The sequence below is a fragment of the Phalacrocorax aristotelis genome, chromosome 2, assembly GCF_949628215.1.
Source record: "Phalacrocorax aristotelis chromosome 2, bGulAri2.1, whole genome shotgun sequence".
Lineage (NCBI taxonomy): Eukaryota > Metazoa > Chordata > Aves > Suliformes > Phalacrocoracidae > Phalacrocorax > Phalacrocorax aristotelis.
This window is the reverse complement of record NC_134277.1, coordinates 29116961-29141097: the sequence shown is the minus strand read 5'-3', so window position 1 is coordinate 29141097 and position 24137 is coordinate 29116961. Positions and strand designations below refer to the sequence as shown.

The window sequence follows — 24137 nt, the reverse complement described above, 5'->3', positions numbered from 1 at the left end:
CTTTCTTTCCTTCATACCTTCCCCCCAGATTAGCACTGCGTACTCCTTTGAGTAGATTATATCAAGAAGTGGAGACTTTCAGATATAGAGCCATCTCAGACACATGGCTGACAGTAAACCGAATGGAACAGTATCGGACTGAATACAGAGGAGCTCTACTTTGGATGAAAGATGTGTCTCAGGAGCTGGATCCAGATCTTTATAAGCAGATGGAAAAGTTCAGGAAGGTATGAAGTTTCATAGAAGGGGATGGCTGATGAATGACAATGAAGCGTGGTTTTGATTCTTCTGAGGAAGACATAATTCAACACTAAGGATGTCATTTATCATAACTAATATTTTCTGTGTGACAGAACTCCAGTTAATCTGACATGGAATACAGTATCCTTCACAGAGTGGGCTGTAAGGAAAGATACAGTAGTAGGAAACGGCATTCAGCCTGGAGAAGAGGAGGCTGAGGCGAGACCTCATTGCGGTCTACAACTTCCTCACAAGGGGAGGAGGGGCAAGTGCTGATCTCTTCTCTCTGGCAACCAGTGACAGGACCTGAGGGAATGGCAGGAAGATGTGCCAGGGGAGGCTTAGGTTGGATATTAGGATAAGGTTCTTCACCCACAGGGTGGTGGAGCACGAGAACAGGCTCCCCAGGGAGGCAGTCATGGCACCAAGCCTGAGAATATTCAAGAAGCACCTGGACAACGCCATCAGAGATATGGTGTGAATTTGGGGTTGTCCTATGCAGGGACAGGAGTTGGACTTGATGATCCATGTGGGTCCCTTCCATCTCAGGATATTCTATGATTCTATGATTTTTCAGTAGTCTATTCAGATTCATCCTAAATCTTTATAATTGAAATAATATATATTTTTAAAGAAGGCTATCTAATTTTCAATACTTAGCTGTGATGCCTGAATGACTAATGGAAGATGATATGTCTGCTGTCAGCCAGCAAGGAAAAATTGACTTTTGTAACTAAAAAGTACAGAAGTACAGACATGCTGTAGTACCTGTTGCTAATTTTTTGGGTGCAGTTAAAGACCAACATTTTGAAAATGGGCTGTTGTTGGATTTTGGGAAGGAGTTGCAAATTTGGAATTTGTTTTTAAGTTCCTCATGCAGTTCAGCATGACTCTTGGGCAACTGCTGAACACTAAAGCTGCTAAGAATGCACTCTCCATAAATCTTCTTCATTCAGTGTCACTCAAGTTTGCTCTACTCCTCTCCTCCCAAAGGGCTTCCAAAAGTCACAGTTCCTAGGTAGTAGTCTGCAGATTTACTGCCAGGTACAAGTAAAGAATTTATTTGGACTGATACTGTCCCAGTTGGTTCAGGAATGCTAATGAGAACTTCACATTTGTTAGTGAGGCTCTTGAGCCGATTTTGTTAAAAGACTATAATGTTCACAAGTTGCTGTTTATGAATCTTGGCTATAGGGGTTAGGTTCCTAGGTATAACATGGTGGATTGTACTTTGACTAAAGCCAGTAAAAAATTTTACAGAAATTGTGCGATAATTGAAAGCTGAAGCCTAATACCAGAAATTGTATTAAAGTGTACGTGCATATATGCATGGGGTTGAGAGACAGGTAATGTGCAAAAGAGAATCCCTGTTCATCAATGGCTTGAGCAGTCTGTGACGGAAAGTGGAGATGAAAGATATTTAATTTGGGATTTTAAAAGCCTGAATAAACCATCCTAACGGGAGAGGACTGGCATGCATCTAGGCTATGCCATTTTTTGTAAACTGACGTGGTGACAATAGCAATTAAGGAAGGGGTGGAACAAATGAAACCCTAGCTAGTCATCTAATCTTTATTTAATGCTTCAGTACAGGATATTCCTGTAAGTCTTATGGCACCAGACATGTATTTTATTATGCCTTGTGGGAAATGTTTATAATGGCAAGTTCTTGCAGGTAAAATAATTGGTATGGTCTTGGCCTCAGCCAGTTGCTTATGTATAACGTTTGATTTATTAGAAAAACACTTAAAAATGGAATGTTAGAATGAATAAAGCAGTACTGGTAATGGTCATACAAAATTGATTTATAGCTTTCTTGCAAAACAAATGCTGTGGAAGGTATAAATTGTATAAATGGCAAAGTAATTAAAATAACGTATGCTGCTTTGTACGGTGAGCTGCTGTAGTTAAAAAGTTAGATGTGAAATTTCAGTCATCTTGGGTTGCTGTGCTTCAAGGTCAGCAAAAATAAGACTTTTTTTAAAGCTTTCACAAAACTTAGTAAAAATGTGGAAATACTAAGTATTTTGAAATATTTCTAGGTCTGAAATGCGTTCTATTCTGATGTAAAGAAATCATGAATGTAGGTTCTAAAATTCAGTAGTGTTGCCTCAAATAGTTTAAACAAAAAACAACTTTAAGATGGTCTTTTGAACCTTTCTTTCTTTCCTCCGAATAGCTGTCAGCTGAAAACGTTTCAGATCACATTGTAATGCAGAGAACAAAAAGCTCCATATTTTGTAGCCAACAAAGTAAAGAAATGCCCTTGGTGTCCACTTCCCTATATATCCCATCTGTGCAACAGGCACACCAAACTAGTCTTTGAAGATTTTAACACTTGCAGAAAGTAAAATTTTTCTTTTTCCATTTTGAAAAATAAAACCCCAACATTACAAAATAAAATCCTCAAGCATAATTCACCTAGTTAGCTTTTGCTGAACAGGACACAAGTTTGGTTTTAGTGCTTTACAAATGTGGTAGGCAAACAAAACTAATGGTGGATACTGTAGTCCTAAATAATTAAAGTACAGGAGTTACTTTTACTGTCTTTTTGTTCTATTCTTGCTTGCAGATCTTAATTGTGCCATAGTGTGGCAGTGTAATGCAGGGTTTTTAGGGCTTATTTTGGATCTGTAACAAGAATTTAAGAAGTCATGCTAGTTTTGTGTTGAGAAGGATGTCATAATTACTGATGCAAGGTATGTGGTTCTAAAATATACCATCACTGAAGAGAAGTGTTCTATCTGGAGCTGCATATCTAGTGGTACACCAGCAAGTAGTTAATGAAGATGATCCTGTTGGAGCACTTGAAAGAAAATTTTCTTCAGACTTCTAATTGTAAAAATCCTAAATATTACTTTAGTAAACATCTTTTTTTTTATTTCAAGTAAACAGGGCTGGTTTAGTTGTCTTTAATGCACCTAGTGCATCAGCAATATTTATATCACTTGGTTATAGGACTGTTTTTCAAGTATGTAGCCTTTTATAATGTATATCCTAAATGTATCATTATGTATACAGATATGGTACTTGTTTTTGGAGACCAAAGCTAAATCAGTCCAGATGGGGTTTTTGTACTGTCCCTCAGAATAAGTATTTTCAGAGCTGATAAAATCTGAGTTAAAACATCGGCATTTTTGTAGCTCTCTTTCAAAACAATGAGGTACTTGCGAACAACGTTAGAAAATTCTTTCAAGGTATCAGTCTAAATATGCAAGACCCAGCAATGCTACCACTTTCAAAGTGTCCCAGAACACTGCATAACAGCAGTTTTACATTGTTACTTGAAGATATCTGTGTGATTGTAGCTACCAGAGTCAAACCAAAGAAACAGGTATTTACTTTTGTCTGCAGAGTTCTATAAATGCTATGTACTTACATTCTCTTCTTTTCCTGTTAACCATTTTTGTGGACACTCCAGTGCTGCTCTAGATATAGAGGTCTTCCATCCCAAATTCAGTGTCTGAAGGTATTGCTTGGGAGAATCTAAACAGCACCTTGGCAATGCTGTGATATTTAAAAGAATTTGAATGAGTTAATACCCCTTTACCAAATTCTCCACCACTGATCAGGTTTTTAAGATTCTTAAATCCAGGCTGTTTTATCTGCCTGATGACTTTACAGACCAAATCGCCCAAGTGCTGGTAGTCCCCCAGTGTCCTTCCTCCAGCTCTGAAAAAGTTAAGATTTTCCATGCATTTCCTGAGAAGGAACATACCAATGTGCAGAGTGATAGGCTATGCCACCAGGCAACAGCCTCCCATGGGCAGCCTACAGGAACATGGAAGAGGCTCTGCTGTTCAATTTTACTTAGCTAAGCTATCTCAGATGTGCTCATACAGTGCAATATATAGAATTTTTCATCAAACCTAGACATCACAGTGCAACCCATAAGAAGTAAAAAGTGAGAGCTGAAAAAATTATCATGCTGACCTTTGGGCGAACTCTAAGAAAAATGACATATGTGACATGGCAGGATATATATCATGCTACATTGGTAGTGCAAATTAATCCTTTCTGTATTTGTTTTTCACTTCTATCATTCTTCTACTCCTCTGCTTCACCTCATTCTGAGGCTTGAACCAAAGCTGGAGTAGCTTTCTAAATATCCACTGGCCATGCTGTGATCCCTGAGACATGCTGCACCGCAGTGGTGTACTGAGAACTGGGTACTTGGAGGGTTGGCTCTGTTTGTCCCTGTGGTCTAGTCCTCTCTGCTTTGCCAAAGCTTCTTTCCTAGGACCTCTGCTTCTGTATGAACCAAATAAAGCTCAGATAGGAGAAAGAATAGGCTGAAGCTGTGTAAGGGCGCGGAGTGACGCATGGGCTGGTTGCAGCAGAGCTTTTGTAAATGCTATGAGATTCATCTGCGTGGAATACAGTGCAAGCCCTTTATCTGCCTCTGTGGTACCTGGATATTACCGCAATAAATATCTGAGTTTGTAGAACAGTATGTATTAGATGGGGTACCATCTGGAAGCAGAGTTGGGTTTTGATCAATATATTTGCATGGGGTCTGTGCGGGAAAGCTTACCTCACAGTGCAGAGCCCTGAACTGCTTCAGTGCGATTAAAGAAGTGGAATAGAGCCTACATGGATGAGAGTTGTCAGAATATTCCCCAGAAGATCCTAAACAATTATAGGACCCTTCATGCTGTTACTTTGCATGCAGCTGTTGGGGAAACTTGCAAGCTTGCAGCTGAGTTGTTTGGGCACAGTTTATCTCGAGTTCTTCCTAGTTGTAGCACTCTATATACTTGAAACAAAATTAATGCTCTATAATGGCATTTTAAAGATAAATCTGGCAAGAGAAAACAAAAGGCAGTGAGAAAAAGGAAAGTTCAACGAGAAGAAGTCATAATGATATAACAAGAGCTTAAACTGTTGCTTTTATAAATGTACTAATGTAGGGAGTGGCTGATCCATGCAAGTTCTCTATTAAATATCTTTTAAGAAATAAAAGTTAAAGCTTGTGTGGACAACTGGGGAACAATAAAGTTCTAAATAAATCAATTGATTAAAAGGTCAGAAGGGAAACGCTGAAGTTATGTATTCATTGTAAAGATCTCAGCAAGTATAGACAAGATACATCTGCCGCAGCCTTACAGGAAGGCTCAGGACCTACATCTCTTCCCCTGCTCTCCCCTTGCTTACAGGCACTGTCTGGTATGAGTGCCCTTTGGCTTGTGTGATGATGAACGGGCTGCACCATGCTACAGCATCATCTGCTGCTCACCTATCCATTAACATCAGCCACAAACAGCCCTGCAAACCTGGAAGCACTGTGGAAGTGTGTGGGAGGATTTTTTATTTTAATTCTCTGTTACATTTGAAAACTCTTGGAGAGCTGAAAAAATGCAAAAAGCCTGGGAAAAAGAAAAAAATATGCTGCTGATCTTTGAAGTAAGAACAGACTTGGCAATTGCCAACCTTGTAAACTTAACTTCAGTTCCTGGTAAAAAAAAAATGAAATGGAAATCTGTAGGCATTTAGAGGCTAACAAACTGGAGTAACTAAACAACACAGGTTTATAAATAACGTTACAGATTTTTTTTGTTATTTTGCATTTTTTTAATCAAATTGTTAAATTAGTAGGAAAACATTGCAAATCTGGGTTGTTGCAGTTCCTTCTGAGTAATTACTGGAAAAATGACTTTAACTTTGCTAGAAAAATGAGAGCTCTTAGGAGCTGAGAGTTGAGAATACTGGCTGAGGGACGCTAAACAAAGTTTCAGAGGATCATAGAATACAAAGATGGAAAATACCTTAAAGATCAACTAAACTTTCCTCCTGCCAGGACAAAATTGTGCATTTGTAATATATTTTGCAAGTGGTTTTCTACATATAATAAATGTAATTCAGTTGAGGGTGACAGTCTTAGAAGTTTTGTGGATATTGGTGATGTTCTGGTTCAATTATTAAAAAGTCAACCGAAAGAAAATGTGCTAATGATAATTACATCTGCAGACAATATTGAGCTGGAAAGTCTTTTGGTTTTCCAAGCAGCAAAGTATACCAGCATCTCAAAGAAAAATGTCTTTGGCCATTGCAGTCACAGTGGTGTAATCAATAGACTCTCAGCTGCCATAGTTACAAACAGCAGTGTAAGTGATTGCTGTTTAGAGCCAGCTCTGCTAGTCACTGTTTACCAACTTTAGTTTTTAAAAATTAAAGGATAAAAAAAGAAAAAGAAAAGAAGTTATAGACAGCAGTTGTCTCTGTTTCTTTTTAGGTGATACTTCCCTATTAATGTCCAAGAGTAACTTCATCTGGAAAACTTAAAGCGCATTTGCCTTTAGGTGACAAAAACATAGGCCTTTGCATGTGAGAGAGCAGATGATTGTTGTGCTCTGGAACTGTCGGAAAGATCTAAGTAGCTTTAGTAGAACACCCATGGATATGAGATGTGTGGCACTGTAATGTGAAAAATGATGCCAGCTTTCATAATACCTATTGGGAATGTGAGATGGTAAGATCTATCACTTTGATAGTCCATCTTTATCACTCTTGGTTCAAAAATTTTCCATAACAAAAAAAGAAAAGCGCCCCCCAATCCTTTTGCTGATTTGTATTGCTGCTGCTCATTAGATGAATAGGTGAGATTCCACAAGATCCAATAATACTCGCTGCAAGATATCTGTGTACTCTAAAATTGGTAAGACAGTGTCACACTGCACTCTGAGATCCACATCTTAGTGCAGCAGTGTGATGACAGAGATAAAGAGATAACAGCATGCTCTTACAATAGATGGTAGGCAACACCTACACATATCACTTCTTGTGACATGCCTGTGCCACCAAGAGTATGTTTGGTTTCATTTTGTTAGGGAATAGCAGTGAGAACATTATTTTTTAAGCAGTTTTTTAGTATGAAAGTATATGGTGTTGGAAATGTTAAATTTAATGATTTACGTGGAAGTTATGGTAGTGAAAAACAAAACACAAAAAAGTGCTCTTTATATAAAATTGTAGGGTTTGCTGTGTCATTGTTTCTCCTTGTAAAAGCAGATGGAGTTTTAGTGCTGAGAGTGTTTTCTCTGTGCAGTTTCTGCTGTAATGTTTTTTCCAGGTTCTCCAATGTCAAATTCAGTAAAATTAAGTGGAGAAACCAAAACATTCCAAGACACTTTATATACAAAATGCTCAAGCATTTTAGGACACTTGTGAAAGATGCGCCTTTTTTAAAAATGTGACTGTAATCAGAAATGTTCTTCACAGGGTAAGCATTTTATAGCCTTATAACTTTAAATTGCCATTTCAAGTACCATTTGTAAGAGTCAGGGTAGACAATAAGATAAAATCAATGTTTTTATGAAGCCATTTCATGTATATTAAATATTACTGATGATTGTTACTGGGTTAAAAGCAAAGTAACAATCTGTGATGGAGATGTCCTTTTAAAAGCATAAGAGTATGCCACTTAAAAATAGAAACAGGCTTCTTGGAACAGATTACATCATCTTAAAAGGTATTACTTGTAGAACATAGTTGCTCCCAGAGATTGATGTTTGCCCTTGAGGGGCGGTTTGTCATCTGTTCAGTTATTTTTAAGACAGAAGAGTCTGAGTTGAGACTCAGCAAAATGGCTGTAAAATAAAATAAAATGAAGTGCTAGACTACAGATACAATATATTTTTATCAACCTTGTTTCATGTAACCTAGCTGAAATAAAAAAAAGGTAGACTTAATTTAATTGTTGTACAGTTTCAGACTTCTGTTTATTTCAAGAAAAGGCAGGCAGACATGTCCTAAAAATTTCTGTTCCCATAATTAGCAGAAATGTTCAACAGAATACAACAAATATATAAAAAAAAAAATCAGTGTTTTAAATCAGCAGTAATGTTAAGCCCAGCTTTAATGTAATAATTGTTATTAGCCCCAATATTAAAAAGGCACTCTCAAGTATGATGTGACAAAAATTAAACTCCAAGAATTTTTCTCATGCCTAATAATTATAGAAATGTGTAAGCGTTAAGTGTAATATTGAAATTTGGAGGGGAGAAAAAAAAAGAGAAACAACTGAACACTGTTTCCCCGTAATTATTCTGCCTTAAAATTACAAAGAAAAGATGATTGCCTAGACAATTCCTATTGCTCACATGAAGACTCTAACCCTGCAAACTGCTCTGTGTGGGCAAAGCCCCTAACCCATGTGGATCATTATGTGAATTCAGAATCTAAATGAAGTGTAAAAATATAAACAGAATAGGTTGTGAAAGGAAAAATGAGATTTGGAAAATTCCCTCAGCCTTAATAATCTGAAAAGGCTAGGAGGATAGCTGAAGAAATATTTTTTAAAAATAAATGAAATACAGATGTGACTGAACTGAGAGAATTCTGCAGGAGAGAAGAATAAACAGGAAGGGGAATACAGCTGTTGGGGAAAACATTGTTTACACAAGAGAACCAAGTTTTTCTATGGTCACCACTGCCCAGGAATTCTTATACTTTCCTAAAATGCCTGGGCACATACATAATGTAGTCCATCTGCTTTTACTTCAGAAGGCCTTTGCTCTTCAGTTATGTTCCACATAAGCTCTGAATAATCACAAAGACGCTATATTTGATTTTTCTCCTTCACTCGAAGTATCCAAATTTAAGATAGGATTAAAAAAAACCCAAGCCCAAAAGGTACTGTTCTAACCAGAGGGGGGGGGAAAAAAACCCTACTTCATCTCTGTTTTAGGGATATTCTACCTGAACCCTGCTTAGATTTCAAATGTTGTTTCTTCTGTGATTGTTCTCTGACAAGTCTGAAGAGCACTACAGAAAGATTTGGGGTTTGTCTGTTTGATTTTTTTGTGGGGGTATTTTTTTTTTTTAATAAGTACGTACAATCTTCCTGAGTTTATATCTGAACAAAATATGATGAAATTGCATGCTTATCAATGTATTAAATGCCAACCAGGAAACTTATTAATCAGCATGTATTTATTTTTCTATTTAACAGCATTTTCAGTTCAGGTAATATCACATAACTTAGTTGTGTTTATTACCAGCAAACCAGAGCAATAACAACTCACAGGATTATGTACAACAGACAGTGTGTTACAAATGAATCATTATCAGTAGTGGGTGCCATTTCATATTCTGTGCTGAAAGAGGTTAAATAGAAAATATAACTCAGAAACTCAACTATAGGACTTCTACTCCTGCACTGCAGGCAGAGTGGCTTTGCACTCAGGACAGTGAGAGCATCTGGGGATTAAATATTAAAGGTACGTGGTCATCATGGTGATCTTGTTACCAGTATCTTTCTTGGAGTGCTGGTGTTACATCCAGCTAGGTTTTGCAGCTTATGTGTCAGTGACATTCCCTGGCGTTTCATACATCTGCCCATCCCAACATCCTTTGCAGTGGCCAGCTTACTCTTTTATGGTGCTTTCACTGGGGAGAATGTTACTGCACCTGAACTTGAGCTTTTCACATCTCTTTACCTAATCCCAGCTCATTCGCTCCCTCATCTGCCTACTCGGGACCCAAAATGAAGTAACGATCTTGCTCAGGCCCTGACGAGTTTAATTTGGATAAAAGAAATTTAAAAAAAGACGGACATTTTCTAACTATCCAGATATTCCACATAAGGGATTCAAGATGACCTCCAAAATAGCTTCAGTAAATGAGATAAACTGAACTGTGTAATCACTCAATTAATAAAATCATGGGCACAGTAGAGATTAGTTTTATGCTATATTACAAATTTCTTTATGTTGCTCCTCTGGTCTTTCAGTGTTCAAAGGTAGTAATTACCTGTCTCTGTTTCCTGCAGGGACTAACTGTCCAATTGCTCTCCACTTGCCAGCATCCCTCCCTGCACCCTGTGCACCAACCATCCTTTGTTCTCAGGTGTCTACTATGGTTGATACAACTGTGTTGTGATAAAGCAATTCTCAGCACTTTTAACTCTTAAGTCCAGGTTACTTCTGATTTAAAGCTGAACATAATCCTTCAGAGCTGAAAGATTATGTCTTTTCTCTTGCCATTTATTTTGGTCAATCTGCTTCTTGCTACAAGTCTCTGCAACCATTTTTGGCAACTTGTAGCCTTTCATCATATTAACAAATGTGACTCTCTGTTTTCAGGCTACATAAAGTTATTTGCATCTGTGCAAGGAACTGTTGGATTTTGTCAACTTCCTCGTAGTCATCTGAGGAGAGGAGACATTCTAAGTTATCAGGACCAAACTCTTCCCTAAAGAGGATATATGTTCGTGCACAAAAATGTGCACCCGTTTGCAGTTTTGCGTAGTATATGTCCAAGCACGCTGTTGTGGTAATTACTCACAACTGCAGACTGATAGATGTGTGCTCACTACTAGAATTACATTTGGGGCTCGTAATGTAGAAGTCTGGCCCAAAACTCTGAAGTAATGCTACTTAGATGAATGTTGTCCTGGTTGCAATTTGAGTCTCCTGGTCACAAGAACAGAAAAATCATTGCTAATTATTTTCTTTGTATGTCCTTGCTTCAAGGTCTATATTAGTGTCAACATGGTTTTTTAACTTTCAGCCTAGTAAAGCACACATCCTGGGTTTGACTGATATTGAAACTTGTTACCAGTAAAAAGTTGAGGCATGTATCTGGACTTCTTAAAGTAGAAAAAAAATCAGATCTTCTAGCAAGGCTAGAAGCTATATATTTACTGCTTTCGTTCATTTAAATTAGCATTTCATGCTTGTTCCCATTTTAGAATAATTTGCATATTGATCCAAGCTGTAAAAATTAATAAAATTACTGGGAGAAACCTTTCCATCTTAATAGCTTGAGGAGCATGTTATGTTCTGTGCCAGCGATAATCAAGAGAGTAGCCAAAAGGTGTAAGCTCTGAGGGGTAGAGCTGCTCTCATACACAGTTTATTCTTGTAAAGATCCAAGGTGGATGAGTTAGATGGGGAGGCTGTGTGTGCCTAGCTCTCAGCTGTCACATATTTGACTGCTTGACAACTCCCTTCTTTGATACAGTTAGAAGTTAAACAGATTAACCATAAGTAGTTTGCCTTTAAGCTGTAGAAAAATAGAGGAGAAGCATCGTGCAGCCAGCAGTGGTGTCAGCTGGGATGTAGCTGCTGACTGCAGCTGTCTGCTTCCCACCTTTGGAGCAAGAGCTACAGCTCTCTGGGTCAAAGCTGCTGAGGTTGGGCCCTACCGTGCATACAGTGTGGATGTGTTCGTTTGGAGCTGATTTCTTTCTGCAGGAGATAGGGAAGTTAGTAGGTAACATGCAAGGAGCATGGGTCTATGTATTTGAAGAGTGGGGGAAGATTTTTGGAAAGGAAAAGCCAGGAGTACACATAGCCCTTTTCCCAGGGAAGGTGTATGGCTATGCAGCGATGCTACTTTTCTGAAAGGCGATGTCTAAATGGAGCTTAACTGATGCAAAACTCTGTATAAAGCACTCACTGCATCTTGAGAACAGCATCTATCAGTTTAGCCTAAAAATGTATTTTCCCCAGCTTAAATTCAAGTAAACCCCTCTTAATTTGAAATGTCTTGTGTAAACACACTTAGCATCTGTTTAATTCAAAGTCATTTTTAAAACAGTTTAGTTAAGCTGCAGACAAATAACATACCTTCGTTTCTAGGGCTGTGGGCTTGGAGGCTCTTGAATCTTTTTAGATGGGATGACTCAGTAACATTTTTTTGCTTTGCCTTATTTTTATATTGTGCTGTGATCTTAATTTCAATAATAACTTTGAACGTGGTTCCGAAAAATTGAAGACTGTTGCTGCTTTCAGCTTCTTAAATTTAACAAACTTCCCTTCATTTTACAGCAAATAGTGGTTGGAGTTATGAAAGCAATCCACATCTCATATTTGGGAGTTGGTTGCATCATGTATTTGATAGATTATTATTTTTTAAAAAATTTTTTAAAAGCTGATATATATTCTGTGTATGTTCCATTTTATGTTTTGTTGCAATGAACCCATTGCTGGTAGAGCAATTGGATTCATATTCTGGAAGTGCATTGTGCTGCTCTGTTTGTGGAAGCTGCTGTGAGGCTTAAAGCTAAAAGATTTTGTTGTCTGTTTTTTGGCTGGATGAACTTTCTGGATTGTGCTGAGAAATGTAACTTTGATCAGGGCTGTGTCCAGCTGCTGGATACATGGAAAGGATTCTGCAGAGGCTGCGCTCTCACCAAATGACATGCTGTGTCTGCCTGTACTGGGCCATGCTAGAGGGGCAGAAATCAGGAAGGAGGAGGAAAACATCTCCTTAATTCCTGGTAATTCCTTAGAAAAAAACTTCAGAGGTTTTCTATTGCTGTTGGGCTGTACCTTTCAACCTGTTTTTTTTTTTCATCCTGTGAAGGGACTAAATTATTTTTTAATAATGGAGGAGGAAGTGTATTCCTATTGCTGCAGGGCAGCTGTTAAAAAAGTTGTTATTTAGCTCAAAGAGCAATATTACTTGCCACAGATAGTTTTCATGTCTTAGATAAATTTGTTTTGGATGTAACAAGACTTTGCTGCTGCAAAGACATGTTTGGATCCCAGTCTTTGTGTTACCATGGTATTGATAGTAGGGAGGAAAAGATGTCAAATGCAAGTCAAAAATTTAAACAGGCAAGGAAGAAACACATTCTTTTGAGACATTTTCAATTAGAACACCTTGTTGATTGAATAGCAGGAAGACTTTTGGCATATGAATTTAGAGTATCTTTAATTGATGGGCCTGTTCTGATTAAATATCTAACCCAGTAGTAGGGCTGCTCCAACAATATTTATTTTTAGGAAACGATCTTCTTACAAATTAAAAAAAAAAAGAAAAAAGATAAAAAAACCCCTATACATACTTTTTTCCCAGAGGAGTCACGTAGACAATGACACTGTTTAGTGCACTACTCCCCTCCTAAATATCATGAGGAAAAGTTTCACTCAGCAGACCGCTCTGTAGGACTTGAACGACTAGAGAGGAGTGTTGCCTGCATGCTTGGGCAGTGGATGCTGGAAGACAAGCTAGGCCTGTCCAGGTAGATCCTGTAGATTTTGGCAATCCATTTCCAAAAGTCAAACCCCAGGCCTTAATACATATGTAGACTTCTGTACAAGGGGGTACAAAATTTTACTAAAGTACTGAGATCTGAGCTTCTCCCTGCACTGTAGTTATAATTGTAGAAATGTTGGAGCATCTCAAAATTGCCCCCACCGCTTCGCCAAATGAATGTGTGAATGCAAAGCTTACATACTGTCATACAGTTACAGTATGTGAAGCATTTGTATGTGCTTTCTGTTACTTAGGCATGTTTGAGCGTAGACAGTGATTGAATACACCCTGGCAATTAGAACTGAGCACTCTTACAGTTATAGAACCATATAACTCAATGAGCTTTTGAATTTTAGTAATGGAAAATCTGCTGTTACACAGGTGTTAAAGAGATTTCTATCTTGCTGGAAAAGCTCATTTGAAGGATCTGTGCTGTCTTAGACCATGGAACCGAGAGTTCTCCCACCATGAGAAGGCACTGAACCAGTCTGGATCCAGCACAGAAACTCACAAACCCGCCTTGACCTGCAAACACGCCTCAGGGTTACCTTTTTCTTAAAGATGGACATGTTAGTTCAAACAAAAATCCACTCTCTGACCATCGTTTGTCTTTGTTGGTGACCAATGCTAGCAACCAGGGAGTTGCATAGAGCAAATACACAGCGGCATTTTCTTGCAGTACTGTGACCAGCAGAAGCAGCATAAGACATAGTGTTTAGGTTTTTTTCTAAAAAATTGTCCAGTTGCCTTTTGAACCACTGTAAATTCTGGTCATCACAACAGATCTCTCTGATCAGAGAGCCGCCCTGCTGACACAGATGTTGTGTAAAGATCCACTGTCTTTGAGCTGAGTTCAAACAGCTAGTTTGGTATAATGCCCTCTGGTTCCTGTGTTGGTCGAAGTCTGGTCTTTTACAGCTTTTGTATGTGTGGTATGATGGACATCCATCATAATCCTCCTTAATCATCTCTTTTTTCTAGGCTGGAAAGTCCTAATCTGTCATTCTTTTTACAGAAACTAATTTACATCTTTGATCAGACATTTTGTTCTCGCCTGTTTGTTTTTTTTCCCCATTGCTAAGCCTGAACTGATCTGCTCTTGCAGCTCCAACTTGGCTTTGGGTGGAAGAAAAATATAGAAGGGGAAAAAAAAATCTTCATGTCACTGTATAATATTTATGGAATCACATGCATAATGTGCAAGGAGGTTCTCATTTTTCCCCAACCCTAAAGAGACACAAGAGAGTTGGAAAAGGTACATTATAAAACAGCAGAAAAAAACCTCAGAGCTGGGAAGGAAGTGAAGCAGTAGAAAAAAAGGAGAGAACAGAGTAAGATAAATGTGTGTGTATTTGTGTAATGGAGAGAGGGAAAGCTACTTGGTAGGATTCAATTTCTGTGATAGCCATTATTGAATATGTCAGAAGATGGTACAACCAACCTTTATTTTTTGGAGGGGGGAAAAAAGGAAGAATATTCAAGCCAGCTATAACCTTATATCCTCACAGGGGTCGGAGAATTGCTCACATCTGCTGACTGTCAGTGGTTATGAGGTAAGCAGTTTTGACCATGGCTTACTCATTACTGCCAGGCTGGAGTTATGTGGCATGTGAGCCAACAGGCTCAAGGCAGTAAAATTTTTACAGGCCAAGTACTGAAAAACTTAAGAGGGAAATGTGGCATAAATGTGATACAAAGAGCAAATTTCATATTTTACAGAATAGAAAACAGAAAGAAGTCATGGTGCATGGCCACGACCTGGCTGTTTGGTGAATATGATATTTGTACAACATCTTTTAGGAAAAAAAATCCTCTATTGGGTTTTAAGAATAGCAGTAAGATGTAAGTAAGACAAGGTGTTTCTAAGTCAATCTGTCTCATTTAACAAAGAGAAGATGAAAAGAGTTGGCTTGACCATGGTATGTAAGTTCCTGAGGCTCCTCAGTCTACTCATCAGGAGTTTTTCAAGAAGCGTGGCTTGGAAGCTTACGCTGGATGAATTCAAATGGTAAATAAGACAGGTATTTAAATACTTACAATTATTATTAGCAATAAAGGAAATGAGTTTTTTCCCTGGGCATCACTTAGGTTAGGATTTATCACACCTAACTTCAGACATCTGCTGTGTAGATGTCTGCACTATAAAATAATCAACAAGAGCTCCCTTTATAGTCCAGTGGAGAGAAATGGGCTTTTAGGGTAACGTGCACCAAACTCTAGTCTCAATTGTTTGGGTTAGCCAGATCTCCATCCACTAAAACAGATCACAGAGTAACAATGTAGGTGTCAACATCTGAGCTAGGCACACCTAGCGTGTCTTTCTGGAAGACATGCCTTAGGGTAAGTGCAGGACTAATATTTTGTGATTTTAATCTGCTGATTTGTTCTGGCCTTAAACTCTAGCCAAACACGTGGCAACTGTCTAGGAACGCTTTTCTAGAAAACCTGCAAAGCTTCCCAAAGCTGGATCAAGTACAAATGACCAAGAAGATAGGAATCCTGCTGTGCACAGGGTCAAATTCCAGCAAAAACTGAGCCAAAATAGTGACTACAATTTTGAAGATTACTATGGGAGTTATAATGGTTCTCCTCAAAGAACTGCTGAGGTGGGCCATATCCTATTAGGACATGTTGAAAATCACAGAATCAGAGAAAATGTGGTATCTTTTTTGGTGCTTCCTGGACTTTAAAACTTTGTTACCCATAGGTACCTGAATGTTTCTAATAAAGTGTTTTTACCATACTGAAAAAAGTAAATAAGTATAAATGTGTTTTATTTAAAATAGTATAAAAGTATTGCCGTATTTTTTAAAAGTAGTAGTTCACCTAAAACTAAGGACATCTGATGTGTTTTTAAAACTGTGAAAACTTAATCCAACACAAATATACTAAGCTTTCCCTATTACATGATTACCTTATTTTCTAGGTGGATAAGGTTTTAAAAGTTGTAATTGCTAATAGATTTAAAGTACTGAACATTATCATCCAACCTTAAAAGATTTTCAGGTTGTTCTGTTCCATTCTGGGAGATGATGCTCTAATGATAAGTATATTTCTATATTTATGTATATATAGTTTAGGGTCTAGGTAATGCAACCTTGCAAAGTTCCTTCAATATAGCTTCTTAAAAAGCTCCTAAATATTTTCTTTTCAAATCATCATTTATTCAGTGCCTCAGGGCAGCAGGGCATGTTAGTGGCAGAAGTAAGAGCTATCAGTGTGATCACTTTCCTGATGAAAAAATAATTAACCCCCCCGTTGTTCTTTAGCATAACACAGCATCACAGGCACAGCTGGGAATGGAACACAAAAAACATTCTTTTATTTCTATTAATTTCATGGGCTTGAGAAATTCTGTTGTATTATCAGTTGCATGCTACATGCTGATTTAGAGCTGTGCGTTGTATCAAAGCTGTCGTGTCGGTGTAAAGTGTCCATGTGAAATTTAGTTCTGTCATATAATCCTTTCCTTGCCTGGTATGCAAATATTCTCCTGTCTGTAGCATCTTTATTAGCCCTTCCTGAGGGGGACGGAAAGAAAAGGGAGGGAGGTGTTTAAAATCCTATGGCCTTACCCATGAGATATGGCGAAAAAAGCCCCCCACAAAACTTGGAATTTTATGTAGAAGCGTTCAGTTGTATCTTCAGACCAGTCAGGATATGCTACATTTTTATTATAAACCAGTATAAGCAGAAGAAAAATCTCCAGGCCATTCAAAGTCTCCAGATTCTCAGGTCAGGAGCACAGCTGAAGGCTGAAGTTTGCTTGAATGTGTTATATCCAGACACCCAGTGACAGCTCTAATGCTTTTTATCTGATAGGTGTTGCAGTAGAAGAGTTTGTAGAAGACCCGCATGTGTGTGCACATGCATACATGTATAGCACTACAGAGGCTTAAGAGAACGGTGTTACACAAATGGCGGAGTGGCGCAGGCTATTCATGGCCATGTTTACAAGACAGGGGTCTTTAGTTGTTTTATTTTGCAAAACAGAACGAGTGGCTGCTATAATGTTGTTATGTTCTGGTGGGCTAGACCCCACTAGCCCAGGGGCAAGAGTCACTCAACCCCTGTAGATGCCCAGTAAGGGCTTGTTTTCCCAGCACAATCCTAATTTTGGAGGATTTTAACAACCTAAAACAAAAAAGCCCTGACTTCAAACCCTTGGGCTTGTGCTTAAGTATTCTATAACTCTGGGAGCAGACCTGTAATTTATTCGGTGCTTTTTGGTGTTGAGGACAATGGGACCCATTCTCATTGAAACCTTCAGGAACTGCTGTAATACAAGTGTTAAATAATAGTGAGCAATACTATTGAAATAAAAGGGAAAAGTCACATATCCAAATGAAAATGTGAATTATCATCAGAGGATATTGTTCTTGTGTGTGAATTAAAACTATTACAGCTGTTATTTTGTCTCCCATTCTGATTGCAGAGGTAGATGAAAAATCCTGGTTTTGACTAAACTCATTTTTTGAGAAGGAAAACTAAGTGTAAGAATGATTTAATCGTGTGAATTCAAATAGGGTAGGAGTATGAAAATAATATGTAGCAGGTTTGAGTGACAAAGTTTGCATGAAAGCTACTGAGTTTGGGGGAATAACATTTGAGTTGTAATGTGACTTTTTACTAGTTCTTTTCCCTAGACCACTTTGTTGTAGAGTAAGGAGAGCAAAGTACATGTTAAAATCATGGAGATTTGAATGTCCTGACCAGAAACAAAAATTGTGTGATTAAAGGGAAAAAAATATTACCAGCGTCTGAGGACTTTGTGGTCATTCTGTTTGTAGACAACTGATGTTTCAGATCAAGTTGTTTGGCAGAGAAACAACATTGTTCTTGGCCCCAGTGAGTACAGGGAAATGCTGCTACTGCTACACTAGTCCATATTCAGCTGCATTTCTCTGTATTCTATTATGGAGTGGTATAGCATTGCTTCTGCCTGCTTTTTTTTCTTTTGTTTCCCCCCCCCTTCCTTTAAGAAGTATAATTCTTTGATTTGTTTTATTTTTTCCAATTTCAATTTTCAAGAAACAAAATTATTTTCAAAATAGACAGAAAGCTGTACTTCAGCATTCTTCCTCTGTTGCTTCCACTCAGTTCCAGGACTGTCATGAACATGCTGCAGCCTCCAGTGAGAAATCCAAACAGGTGAATTAGATGCTTCAATTAAATCTAAAAACTCTGGGTAATTATGTCAGGTAATTTGCTACTAGATATTTGCAATTTTTTGAGTAGGTTTTTATTTCATTGGACTTTGTTGGATATCACTGTGTTTCAGTTGAATATTTAGGTTTTTTCTCACCATGAATGTTTCAGCCCCTAGAAAAATGGTCTTTGGTGGCTGAAAAATCTTTGTGCTGTATTGTGTCTTGTGATAGACTTGCCTTGATCAACTCCATATATAATGAAGGGTTTCTACCATGTCAGAAGACCAGAAAGTTGTGCCAGTTTCCTTTCTAGAATATTTTATCTCTTACAATGCAACTAGCCTAATACACTAATTCAGCTTTCACTTATCTACTGGCTTTCCACATTAATTTGCTGATACATTTAAACTACCTCAATGCAGAATGTGTATTTTCAACAGCCATTTCAAAGTGTTATTTGCCTGTACTGAGTCATAGGTAGCAGCTCCGCTCTGCTAGTCTTGCAAAGGAAAAGAAGAAAAAGGCAGTCTGTACGGCAGGTGTACCTGCAGTGTTTCCTCTCCTCACACAGACATAACTTCTCTTTCAAAGCTGACATATCAATTGTTCTTCTATGGCAGAAGACCACTTTTGTTGCTTTCCAGAGTGAGACAGGTAGACGTGCAATGTTAATTAAGTCCTTTATATGAATTGCAACATGACTGTAAATTTGCTTAATCAGGCTGGATAGGATGAGGTGAATGGGGTTGCATGTACAAGCACAGACCATCATAATTAAGACCAAAATGGCAAATTTAAGACATGTCTCATTGGAACTTGTTATGCACTTTAAGTTATATAAATTCACATCTCAAGAACAGTTTCATTTCTTGAACAAATCTTATGTACATCTGCTCGGTTTCAGACCTAAGAAATGTTATTTGGATCTATTAAACTGTCCAAGTAGTTTTCCTTTTTAGCTAGGCATTTCTTGCTTTATAAATGTCATCTCCTAAAATTATTTTTTATCAGTGTTTCTCATCAGATCATAAATGAACATTTTAGTAACCACAGCTGAAGCAGATGAACAGAAGTATGCTACCTCTTTTTCAACCATTGTTCTTACGTGTTATCCCTACATGTTGAAGGAGAAGAGATTAATGAATGCAGTAAATACTGTTCCAACCCAAGGGAACAGTTGAGTCAAAGTATAGTCTGCAAGATGTAGAACATACCAAAGCACACTGAAATCAGGCTTAGTACTGTGCAAGACATTAAAAGTCCTTACAGTGCACATGGAAAAGTTTAGTTACACGCATTATTTTGTATATAAAATATTACCTTTTCTGTTCTCTGACTTCCCAGCATCAATCTTGAATTTAAGAAAAAAAAGTCAAAAAAAAATATCAGTAAGTGCTTATATATGCTTGTGTAAAAGTGTAATGGGTGCTCCTTGTCATAACACCACTCAAGCTATGAAGTTATTACAGTTTTGTGGGACTGAGAATCTCACTCCTTATGCTTTCTGTGCTGTATGCAGAAATGCTGTAAAATATGCTATATGCTAAATACTTTGTCCTTAAACTACAGCCTACTTCAGTTTGCATTTAATTTTCATGTAGTCTTTACAACGATCAGGTATGCCAGAAGGTGCTGTGATTTTTTAATGCAGAGATTTGTGCTGATTCCATCTGCTGGTAGAGTTTACCCAGAGCCCCCAACAGGAAGGTTTGCTATATTCCAGGCATTTTCCCCCTTGATTTACTTACCCGCCTCCCTCCAGCCTATACACACTCTCTGCATGCTTTTCAGATCGAGTAAGTGAGAGCTTGGGTGACAAATTAGACTGGAAGCATCTGTTTCTGCTTCTGTGTTGGAAATGCTGAGACAAAAATAAACTGTATGTAAAGTGAGTTAGTGCATTTATCTGACATAAGTTAATTTTGCAGATGATGCTTCACTGGCTAAATTGTCCCTGAAATTGGGCTACTACTAAAAATAAATTTTGCATTTTATGGTAGAGTAAAAGAAACTAATAACACAGATGTACTGTAGAGGACATAAAGATTCCTCAAAAGTACACAACAAATCTGTATTTTAGTAACTGAACATACCGAATAGGGGTTTTCAGCCGGGTCTGAACTTTGTTGTTGTTGATGTTAGCACTCTTGAAGAACAGGACTTTTCCATTTGAATGTAGGTTTAGGAACCTGTGTTAGCAACTATTTGCCTTTACAATCAAGCATATCAGAATCTGATTTTCAAGCCCCGTGGATTTAGGATTTTAACATTTATTTACTTACTTTAGTCTTTTAAAATTATTTCAGACTTGTCTGGTATCTTACAGTTTATCGAGCTATTGATTTAATAAGATACTGCTTTCCAAATGTATGTTTTCTTATGTGCTCTCTTTAGAGAATTTTATTCCGTAACTGTTGTGTTTAGATGTTTGCATTGGGAAATTTAAAGCAGGTTGCTCCAGGTTGCTCTTAGGAAAAGAAAAAGACGAAGAGTAATAATCTTTTTTTATGACAGTAGCACTATAAGATTTTCTTGTGCAGCATAAACCTCACAGCTAGCACCTACAATTTCAGATGCTTAGGAGCTATTTCATCATAAAATGACCAAGTTGCGTTTGGATTGGTGCAGTTCTCTTACAGCCAGTAAAATCCTGACCTTTTTAAACAGGATTTTGAAGAAATTTTGTATGTTCAGCTTTAATAAAGTTAAATATATGAATAAAAATTAGGAGGACTGAGACCACAACGTGGTTCTGTTTCTCATGTCTTAGGAAGTAATTACAGAGAAAGAAGATTAGTATGTATTACATCAGGTTTCCCTTGAGTAGAAAACCAAAGGTTCATTCTGATAACTTGTGTGGTATTAAGTAGATTATGCTTTGTAAGCACTAAGGTTTTATACCTAATTCCCGAAACTACAAGTAATCTTAAAAGATGTCTAATAATAATTTGAATCGAAAATGCATTTATTGGCACACATAAAAGGCAAAAGGTCATGCTGATGTAGTATGCAGCATTCTTTCTCAGCTGTCCTGCACTGCTGCTGCAAAAGGGAGAGTACTTCTGCTCAATAAACTTTCAGTATATCACAAAACCTAAAAGCATCCTTAATTTAATAGTTCTCGTAATATCACGTCTTCCCTGGTTGGCAGGAGAAATGTGTAGAGTTTGGTAACACAGCATTAAGTATTTTGAACCATACGTATGAGCATGTCAAACATACAGGTTTGTATTCCACATTGTGTTGTGGAATACTTTAGCTTTTAAAAGGTATGCTAATTACATGTCCAGTTAATATAAAGGCTGACATTGTTTCTTGCTTAAAAAATCCCTGAAGACTATGCAGGAAGATTACAACTCAAACTTTACTTTTTGTTGTTGTTGTTTTCTGGACTTTTTTCTCTTCGTTTAAGGAGTTAGAGACATGAGGTAGATCCAAATTTCAGTCTGTTTTTTAATGTCCTTGTGCAGACTTGCAGTTGTAGAAATTTATAATTACATTTAGTAATTTTTTTGTTGTTGTGGCCCACCATCTATGATAAAGTTTTTATATCCCCCAGAACTAACATTCTTTGCTCACTTGGGCTGTCAGTCTACAAAGCCACAGCTGTTCTTACTGTGCTTTCACCAGTGCTATGATATGCTGAATAGAAAAGGGATTCTGATCTCAGCTGCACCATTGTAAAATATAGTTTTATATTTGATATGTTTCCACTGAGGTCAGTTGAATTTTTCTGGATTTTCATGGCTGTAACTGAGATGAGAGTTCATCCTCCAGTCTCACTAGATTTTTCAAAGCCCTACAACATCTCTTACTTAAATACCTTCCCGTTGTAGCAATTCTTTCTGGCAATAGATACAGGTAATCTCATGTTTGGATTTCAGTTAGAAGTCCCTTTTTGCACAAGCCCATGATTTTCTTCACAAGTGTCCTTTTTAGACCAAAGTTGTAAATCCAGTTTCTCAGTCACTTGGAGCTAAAGCAAATAAAGGATTTGAGGACCTAATGCAAGACAAAGGTGTGTTATCCAGCACTGGATAAAGCCTCCCCACTGCTTCTGTGACTGCTCCCATCTTCCTCTGTTGCTGCCTAATTATAAGCTCTCTACCCACCTGCTGTTTTGACTAGACAATTGTGAGTGGGATGGGACTTGTGGCATAGGTAGCATGGTGCCTCACTCAGGCTTCAGCCAGGCACAGATCCTCAAGCTAACAGAAGTCAAGTTCCTCAAGGATGCCAAACTAAGAGGCAGCCTCAGCTCACGCCAGTGTAGTTCCAGCTGGACAAAGCTTTTCACAAAATATTGTGCTTTGTAGGGCGATATCTTGGCAGTAGCTTCTCCGTGCTTTTTATGTCAAAGCTTAGCATTTGTCATACATACCTAAGGAGTGGAAGCCATGGGAACAATTTTCTCCATCCTGAGGGAACTAAAATCTGTCTCCCCCTCACCAAATCATCTCCTTGTTATTAAAGAACTCTTCCAACTCTGGACAACCCTCTTTGGTTTGAAGCTTTTCAATACACCCAAGGAACAAATGCAAGTCATCAGTAAGATGCTGTAGGCTTGTGGTTAGAGCACTGGAACATGTCAGAAGTTTGAGATGTGTTTGTTATTAACAAAACTCAGGATTTGTCCATGACTGCTTGGTGTAATATGTGGAGTTATCCTGGAAGACTTCCCCTTCTAGATGAATGCAGTAACCACAAAGCTATTTTATAAAGGTAGAATATCACTGCTGTTTGTGTATTTAAAAAAAAAAAAAAGTCATTTTTTTCTAGGCATCATCTTTCCTACGATTAAAATCTCACCTGTAGATGCTACGTTTATCAGAAATCTTGAATTATGGTAGTTTCTTCATTATAAGCATATCAGGCCTATGATATATTACTTAGGCAGACCCGATCTCATCAGTGAAAAAAAGTTGCCAGGCATCCAGCAACACAAGAGTCCCACAATTTGTGTGAGTAGGTCATCTGATGAATTTGTGATGCAGACCTTTTGTTGTTTTTCTGCCTGGTTTGAAGTCTCATACTCTAATTAAGTTTGGGATGGTAAGATTAGAAATATGGTAACCCTAACGTTTTGTACTGCGTTATGAGGTATGTATCTGTCCTTACTGCACAAGGAGCACAAGCACTTGCTGCAAGGTTCTGGATTCACTTCTGAAGATGAAGTTGATCAAACTTTGATTCAGTCTGCATATTCTGAACAAAATCAGTAAAGGAAATTAAATGTATTTAATTTGCATTCAGTGGGGTTTTTCTACTGTGAAGGTTTTTTGGGGTAAACATTTTATCGTAACTGTGAAAGAGTTATAGGAAAATCATCATGTTTTGTGGTTTGATTGTTTCCAATTTCCTTGGAAGAAAACTAAATTTTGTGTACAACTTCTGTTATGAACAAATTTGTTTTTTTAATAAAGTATTATGGTAGTGTACAAAGCTGTCATAAAAATGGGGGATCCTGGGTACACAATGCCTCCATCAACTTTCTACCCTGACACCTGATCATGACAATACCAGTAGTGCTGTCAAACATGTGCGGCTTGTGTAACAGACAGTGTCTTGTACATTCTTAGCAGGTGGTAGAATAATAATTTGAGAAAATAAAACCCTTTGAAACTGAAAATGTTTGCTCCTAAGAAAGGGAGCCTTGGTATTTTTCTTATAGCAATAAACAGGAAAAGCGCTTCATTTTGGAAGGAAAATTCTAATGTGCTAAATTTTTGTAGCAGTTCAAAGTTATTGAAGTACTATATTGTC

General features: G+C 37.7%; 1 protein-coding gene across 4 annotated transcripts in view; it reads left to right on the top strand.

Moving 5' to 3' along the window:
* The window catches only part of ICA1 (islet cell autoantigen 1), a 75702-nt gene that overhangs the window by 24735 nt on the left and 26830 nt on the right, over window positions 1–24137 (top strand). For 2 of the 4 annotated variants that reach the window (XM_075082918.1, XM_075082916.1), the window contains exons 6-7: window positions 29–227; window positions 14733–14777. In XM_075082918.1, the coding sequence (XP_074939019.1) occupies window positions 29–227; window positions 14733–14777 (244 nt within the window). The remainder of the gene's footprint in view (window positions 1–28; window positions 228–14732; window positions 14778–24137) is intronic. The other 2 variants (XM_075082917.1, XM_075082915.1) reach the window with 1 other exon arrangement.